At 35.2% G+C, this 8868-nt stretch overlaps 1 protein-coding gene across 1 annotated transcript; it reads right to left on the bottom strand.

Annotated features, from left to right (window-relative positions):
- Positions 1–1385: 1385 nt before the first annotated feature.
- On the bottom strand, positions 1386–2358 carry LOC125396979 (olfactory receptor 4K5). Its single transcript, XM_048429092.1, is given in 2 exon segments — positions 1386–1829; positions 1831–2358. Coding segments are annotated over 2 exon segments (972 nt in total).
- Between the last annotated feature and the right edge of the window lie 6510 nt (positions 2359–8868).

Here is an 8868-nt window from a genome sequence, read left to right as displayed (position 1 = left end):
CACTATTTTACTAAACATATACAATGTAAAAATGCATAGTTGATTAATCATGGAAATAGCTATGATTATTATGGAGCAGAGACATTTCAAGCATTAGCTTTTTGAAATGAATGAACATACGCCACAAATGTTAGATTTTCTTAAATTTTAAACTATGATAAGCTGATAAACCTTTCTTTGTGTATAAATAAAGTACCAACTTTTTGCTTAAACAGCCCTTAATTTTGTTCATTATACATACCATATTATATGAGATGCTTTTAAATGTTAACAGTTTTTCAATGTCTTTTTCAAAATTCTTTAAGGTGTCTCTCTCAGACTCTACTAAAAAGAGAGAACCTGCGATTGTTAATCAAACAATGACTAATATGAATTACTAATAATAGAGAAGATATTAACTGTTAAAATACACAAAAGAGAAACATAGAGACTATCTAAGGCAGCAGGAGTGACCCAAGGAAAGAACAATCTTGGTTTGGACAGAACTACGTCCTATCCAAGGGTGAGTTTCAGAACTCTAGAGGAAGAGTATGAATCTGGATATATAAGGGAAGAAGTTTTCTGGATTGACCTTGACAGAAACTAGTCCAAAAAACCTTAAGTATTTTGGTAAAATATTCTATCAAGAGCTGGGAAGACAAAATATTTTTCAATTACATGAAATCTGTTTGATTTTTCTAGGTATTTTTAGAAGAATTTACTAGATATAAAGATAATATTTAATTTTTCATGCAACATTATATCCATATATGTATACAAATTGATATCTGAAAACAAAAAGTAAACAGCAAATTCAACTTGTTTATCTGTGAGTAATACAAGAACATGAGAAAACAACTCATAGGAATGTAGGAAACTTAGAGTTCCCTAGCACAAACTTTTCTGTCTTTTCCAGTAGTAACTACAGGAGTTTTAACTCCTTTCATTAGTACTTACTGATCTTGAAAAATATTAACTGGAGTTTTAAGGCCAACAAAAATCAAACATCAAAGTAAAATTACTGTCAGTTTTATTCTGTGCACAAAGCAAAGACTAAGTCTTGGAGTCTTAAATATGTTTTATGCACAAAGACTTTGTAGACATCTCTTTAAGAAAACTAATAACAAATTTCTAAATTTAGCTCCAACAAAGAATTGGGTCCCTATCTATTTTTGCATCATATTCACATTTACCTATTACTAAAATAATCAGTTTATACATACCACTTAATCAAATAGACAGTGCCTTATTCTTTTGGGGGGATACTTTATTGCTTAGAAAATAACTAGGAAAACACTTACTAATATCTATTAATCTTTCCTATATTATTGTTATTATTTACTACACTGTTTAGATATGAAAATATTTGTAGGTAGACACTTGATTTGAATAATTTGAGTTTTACCTCAATGAAAGGAAATCCTTGCTACTAATGGCATGTCAGAAATTTTGGGTGGTCTGAAATAACGAGCTGCAATTTTTCCCATGACAGCCTTCATATCTCTATTTCTTAGTGTGTAAATAATGGGATTTAGGATGGGAGTAAAAACTGTATAAAATATAGCAAGAATTTTATCCACAGGATAGGTAGAAAAAGGCCACACATAGATGAAGATGCAAGGCCCAAAGAAAAGTACTACTACCATGATATGAGCAGCCAGTGTAGAAAATGCCTTGGCCATGGCAGCAGAAGATTTGAGCCAAACTGTGACAAAAATTATTGCATAGGAACTCACCAACAGAGAGAAAGTGCTTAAGGAAAGAATCCCACTGTTTACCACAATTAGTATTTCAGTGATGTATGAGTCAATGCAAGCAAGTTTGACTACTCTAGGAAGGTCACAAAAAAAAGCTGTCTACTTCATTGGGTCCACAAAATGCCAGGTTAACAGTAAATGACAACTGGCTCAGTGTGTGCACTAAGCCCACAGCCCAGGAAACTATTACCAAGGCAGTACATACACTTCTGTTCATGATGATCATATAATGTAGAGGCTTACATATGGCCACATATCTGTCATAGGCCATGGAGACCAGCAGTACCATCTCCCCTCCTGTAAAGAGATGAATGAAAAAAATTTGGGCTATGCAGCCAATGAAGGATATAGTCTTGTGTTCACTCAGAAAATCTGCAATCATTTTAGGTGTGGCAAAAGAAGCCTGGCAAATGTCAAAAAAGGAGAGGTTTCCCAGAAGGAAATACATGGGGGAGTGCAGACTGCTGTCAGAAGTCACAGCTATGATGATGAGGAGGTTTCCTAAGACAATGGCAATGTACAATGCAGAGAAGAAAACAAAGAAGAAAAGCTGAAGCTCCCGAGAACCAGAGAGCCCAAGCAGCACAAACTCAGACACCACTGAATCATTGATCTTATCCATGGATTCAAGCTCCAGACTTTCCCTGAAACAGCCTTAAAGGGGAAAAAAGAAAGACATTAGAAGGATGAGATAGCATTTAATGCAAAAGGCTCTGAGACATCTAGAATAAATCATATTTACTGAATAACAAATATAAACACCAGGTATTTACATAACCATGCCAATAAATCTAGACAGGTGGAAGGAGATTATGAGAGTGTGCAAACAATGTCCAATGGTTTGGTCAAGAACGAGGAGGGGAGCACAAAGTCCTTCAGCTCAGAAATTAACAGCTATGAAGAGAGGATGAAGTCAGGCTTTCTTTGACCATGTAGCCTCCAATAAGAGGGCCATGCTCCAGTGGAAAGAAACATATTGAGAAATGTATGAAAAGGGGTTTAATAGGTTAGAAAGAAAAAGGACAAAAAGTAGGAGTGGGTAGGGAAAGGGTGGATCTGGAAGGACTTGGGGAGGGAATGAATATGATCAAAATACATTGTACAAAATTTTTAATGAACTAATCAAAAATTTTATCAACATTGGTAAAAATGTTAAATTTTCTGGACAGGTTTACCAGTTTCAAACGCTGACTTGTGGTAACCAAACTGGAGAACTAAAGGCCTGGAAGCCTAGAAGATGGGAGGAGTGACATACAACTCCGTTCTTCAAGGAGATTTTGTAGGATGGGGAGAATTAGAAGAGACCTACAGTCACTTTGCACCGCTAATTGTACTGAAGTCTTAAGTATGACATTTGATGTTTGATTTAACTCTCTGAGGGGTATTCAGAACTTGGTAGTTATTCTGTAATGTAAAGTAACACTTGTTAGTTTAGACTAACATTCTTTTCTCTTTTTTAACTCTTTATATTAAAAATATGTGCATGTCTACTTTACAGAAGGTAGTATAGTTTAAGTATGATAATGAAGGGCATTCTACCATATGAATAGCTTTACTATAATGGTCTTCTTCATATATTAAAAATTCTACAATGAGACATATAAAAATGTTCAACTGTTGTTCCAAGTTGCATACACTACAGATGACTACTGAAAGACACTGTTTAATATAAATTGTCTTAACCCACAAATCTAACGTATTTGTCAATTAGTAACCTCAAACAGTTTATAAATGGCATTATTACATAGTTCAAATATTTTCTTGATTGTCCACAAATAATACCTACATTTCTATTTACATTCTCCTTGCTGATTACTGATCCCTGTGAGTGCAAGCTTTGGTGTGGTGTGGTGTATGTGTGTGTGTGTGTGTGTGTGTGTGTGTGTGTGTGTGTGTGTGTGTGTGTAGCTGTATTCAGAGCTTTTTGGTGCTCTGTAACTCACTAAGTATGCTATACTGGTTGACCATCAAGCCTCAGAGATTCACCTCTTTCTGATTCCCTATCACTTGGATTAACAGTGTGAAAGGGGCTTTTAAAGGAAAAACTTGGAAGTTGGGCAGTGGTGGCACACACTTTTAATCCCAGCACTCAGAAGGCAGAGACAAGTGGATCAGGAGGACCTCTATGAATTTGAGGCCAGCTTGTTCTACAGAGTGAGTTCCAGGATAGGCTCCAAAACTACAGAGAAACTCTGTTTCAAAAAACCAAAAGAAAAAAAAAGATGTAGAAAAACTTTGGTTCTTAAAATCGAACCCATATATTTGTGCTTGCTCCCATGAGTTGCTCAATGTATGTCTTTATAAATACCAAAAGGATTTCTGAGTTATTTTGGAACTGCTTTTCATGGAGAATAAATATTAATTTGATTATGAATTTCCTGTGTTCCTAAATATTTCTTTGGTTGGAATCATATTAATCTTTTCCCACTCAGAGTCCCCTTTCTTATCTCACAGTATTGGCACCACAAAAATTTGTTACAGGTGATGTCACTGCAACAGAGCAGTCAGAAGTATCTTATCATTAAGCAAGTGTCAGTAGCACTTCTTCTCCAGTTGTGACAACTGAAATGTCTCCACACAACAAAATGTTTAGTCTAACTGACAAGAAATAATAAACAAAAGTAATCAAGGTAAACCATCAAAACAATCCTTTCTTAAATGCCATTCTTTGTTTTCATTTTTAATTTTCCTTCTTTTTAAGAGAAATTTCTTCGATGCATACCTGTTACCTATCCAATTGTTTTTCAAACTTCTTGGATCTTTGAGACCAGCTATGCCATACTCAGAGTACGTCATCAGCTTCCATCAAAGACCTTGGGATGGTTGCTGATTTGTGAGACGGCCACTGAGTGTCTAGCCTCTTGGCTCCCGTTACTTAGCTGTTCTCTGTGCATTTCTTGCATTTTCATTGTTCCCTGGCTTATACTATTATTTTTCTTTCCTTATCTTTTTTCTCATCCTTGTCTCTCCCTTTGGCATTCCTTTGGCCTTTGTTTCTGTGCTATTAATTACTAATGTTTCCTCTCATTTTGCAACATATCCTGGTATTTCAAACATGTTCCTAAACTTTTTGTAAATGTAAATATTACGGAGCCATCTGAGATTCAAATTCACAATTTCTCTTGTCAATTCACTCTTCCCCCACAAAATTAATAATCACAGTTAACCTTCTCTTTCTAAAAGTATCCCACCATACCTTAAATTTTAAGTTGAAAAGTAAAAATTTGACTTTCTTAAAATGACAGTCATGAGCATATAATCTTGTTTTGCTTATGCAACACTCAATACACAGACTTTATCAGACTACTCAGTATTAAAAAAAATCAAAACTTTTACTCATCATCTTATATCTTTTAAAAGATATTAGATGTCACCTCTAAAAGCCTTTTAAGAGACAGCTTCAATCTCCTTTTATTTATGTGGCTACAGGCTGTTTTTTACCACATACTTTATATTGACCCAAGACGAGTTTATTGCCTATCTCATTTTTCATAAAATTAAAAGTTCCTTCAATTCTTGTAATTTTGTATTCTGCTTTTGGGATTAGACAATTTTCCACAAATTAATTTCAGTTTAAATTAAATATATTCTTTTCATCTTTTTATTTTGCACAAAATAGTATATAGTATATAGTATATGTTCTGGAAATTCAAGCAAGAAATTCATGACCTGCATAAACTTTACCTTTAAAGGGGTAGGATTAGTTCATTATTTGAGAATGAAAGGTCACAGTTAAATCTTTGAAACGGGACAATAGCAAGCTAGAAGATGCCAAGAGGATAAAATAATTAGAATGAATTGTAAAACAGAGGAAATGGTTTGTTGTAATGGAAGCAAACCATATTTGTTTTTAAAGGTGATAAAATAATCAAATATAATTTTAAAAAGAAATTACACTCCATTTTTACAGAGCAAAGCAAATCATTTTCTCAACTTAATGTTCAAATGCTCAAAGTCTAACAAATTATTGATACTAAAGTACTCTAACTAGAAACATATTACCAAACTCAGTATTTAACATTCCAACACTCCGGTGATTCTTTATAGCCTCTCTCTGTCTCTTAACTATGCCCCCCTCTCTCTCCTCTCATTTTTGACTCAAATACTTGCTTACTTTGTTTAATTAGGTGATAGAAAAAGTGTCTCATGATAAATTTTTCAAAAGGCAGTTATAGTTTTTCCTACTTTCCCCAACAATACTTTATAACTTAACACAAGGTCTCACATGTTCACCAAAGAATGCTAAAGTACAGACATGAACATCATCAAATTGATTTCCTGATTTCTGATTATATTTTTCTCCTTTTTAAGTCCTCTCAGAGGTACAATGTAATAACTGTATATAATAAGTAATTGTACACACTCTGAGCATGTTTTCATCAAGAATATCTTACCTGTTACAACATATATCAGAGAGACAAGGTAAAATCTTCATTTTTCTTAAATGTCGGTTTAATTTCTTTCTTTCAGTAATATTTATAGGTGCCTATTTTTTTTTGTTAAATGGAAAAGTACATAAATTCAGTTAAGTAACCACTTGAGGCTTCTGAGAATGGATAGACAGGCTTACCTTCCGATGGGGATTACTACCACTTTCCACAACATATTTTCACTGCGACAAAGTAAATAACAATTTTGAAGGTAGGCAATTAAATGAGTATTGCAACCTAAGACAAAAGTGATGTTCTTTTAGCTATGAGGGTAAATGTGTGGAGTAAAGTGGCTTTTGTGAATTCTATTCAATTGGACTTATCACTCAAGATAAACTGTGCAGAAAAATTCATTCTTTGTCCTAAATAAAAAGAATATTTGTTTGAAGTTAGAAAGATATACTGTGTCCTTGACAATCTACTGTGTCCTTGCTACTTCACCACGTGGAGATTTAGAAGAAAAACTAATTTGTTAGAACATAGAGAACAGGTCTTTTATTTTCAGTATGGCAAAAGAAGTTTTATTTATAGTCTTTTTTTTTACTTAAAATAGTTCTTTTCATGCAATATATTCTGATTATGGTTCCCCTTTTCCCTTTCCTACTAGAGCCTCCCTACCATCCTGCCCACCATACCCACACTCTTTCTTTCTCTTCTTCACTATAATCTAAATAATGATGATGATAAAATTTTAAAAAACAGAATGAAACAAAACAAATAAGCAGAAAAAAAGAGTCAAAGCAAAATCACCAGAAATACACACAAACCCTGAGACACATAACTTTGCACATACAGAAACCAATAAAAACAAAATCAGAAACAATTATATACTTTTCCTTACAAGGAAAAGACTTGTAAGGTTGAAAAATACATAAAGCACTGTGCAAAAATATTAAAGTCCTCCAAAATGCCATTAAGTTCATTCTGTGTTGGTCATCTATTGCTCAGCAATGGAGGTTACCTTTAAGTGTGGTTTGTATACGAAGTGAGATTCCTTTGGAGAAAACTGATCTTTCTTTCAGGAATGGTTATCAGCTGAAGATCATTCCTGGGTTACGAATGGGGGCTTTTGTCCACTTCATTTCTCAGACCTGGGGTCTGGCTCACACCTGTGAAGGTCCAATGCATGCAGTTACCATCTCTGAGTTCAAATGTTCATAAGTTCTCTTATGTCTGGGTCTTATTATTTTTAGTGTGTTCCATCTTCACGGGCTCTTATAATTTTATCATTCTTATTCCTAATAGTTCTCTGAGCCTTGAGGTGAGGGATTTGATGGAGACATCCCATTTAGAACTGAATATTGAAGGTCTTACACACTCTCACAAAGTTCAATGGTAGGTCACTTCATTTGTTCACATCTACTGCACAAAGAAGCGTCTCTGATGATGGGCAAGCAGGATACTGATCTATGAGTATAACAGAATTTTTTATGATTCATTTTATTGCTACATTGTGCTAACAGAAAAGTAGCATTTGGTTTTCCCCTGTCGAGTCTTAGCTTCTTGGCCATCCAGACAGTGTTCTACATGGTTGTTTCTCTTGGCCTCGACTGTAATCAGATAGATTGGTTACTCCCAGAAGTTTTGTGCCACTATTGCACCAGTAGCCAGCAGCAGGCAAGTAGCCAATGTAGATTCCGTGGTTTGTAACTGTGTCAGCATTTACCTTTCTGCTGCAGGAGCTCCTTCTGCTCCTTCAGCCAATAGACTTTAAGATACCAGCCCACTTGGGCATGATCTCGTTTGCTTCTGGCTCCACTTCCACCTACAAGATTCCTTTCCTGATCGTATAGAAGGCTGTTGTCTGGGACTGTGATCTGTAAGTTTTTTCCCTTTAAATAAATCACCATTCTATTAATCTTAAATCCAGACTGGTGTGGGACTGTGACTTACACCTTCCTCTTGCCTGGCCATGGAGCCATCAGTTCAATATATTATCATTATCATGCAGTGGCTTCTCTTGCTGCAATTTTTTATATTTTCTCTTTATATACCTCGGATTGGCTTCAAGCCCCCAAGAACCCTATCGTTTGCCTCCCCATGTGGGTTTAAACTCCATGCCTCCCAGGCTCTACGGTCCTGGACAGTCTCTGACTGACTGGTTTGCTCTTTTCTGGGTAGTTTTTAAATCTCCCTTGCAAGCACAACACTTAAGTGACGCGAATCAGAGTGCAAGCAGTTGCCAAAAGCTGCAACCCCTGGAGTGATGCTGTCACATGGAGGCATACATGGCTTCTGGGTTGCTCTTCTCTACCCCTGGATTCTGGGTTTTTAGTTCTGTGTATGGAATTGATTTAATTACATTTACTTTGTTGAGCAACTCATATTTCTGAGTTTTTAACAAATACGAAGGCAGACCCTGAAACAGGACCCCGTTTGCATCACCTTTGCATTGGTTCTACTCGTGACTCAGCAACAGCGCCACCTGCTGTATAATAGGTAATATGGCAGTTTTCATTACCAATGCAACTTTTACTGCTTTCTTTACTAATACAATGGATTATAGCATGCAAGGTTTATATGACTATGGAGATACCTCAATTTACTGGTTACTAGGTTTCAGTTTTCTTTTCCATACTTTATCATTAATGAAGAATATGGAACTCCTAAGAATGATACAATCTTTATGGACTAATAATAAACGGCTAGTTGAAAGGATTAAAATTATTGAAAATCAGAGGTTATCTGAACAAGTGGATACT

This window comes from Myodes glareolus, chromosome 12 (genome assembly GCF_982192425.1).
Source record: "Myodes glareolus chromosome 12, mMyoGla1.1, whole genome shotgun sequence".
NCBI lineage: Eukaryota > Metazoa > Chordata > Mammalia > Rodentia > Cricetidae > Myodes > Myodes glareolus.
Note: the sequence above shows the minus strand (reverse complement) of the source record. Positions and strands in the feature narration are given on the sequence as shown.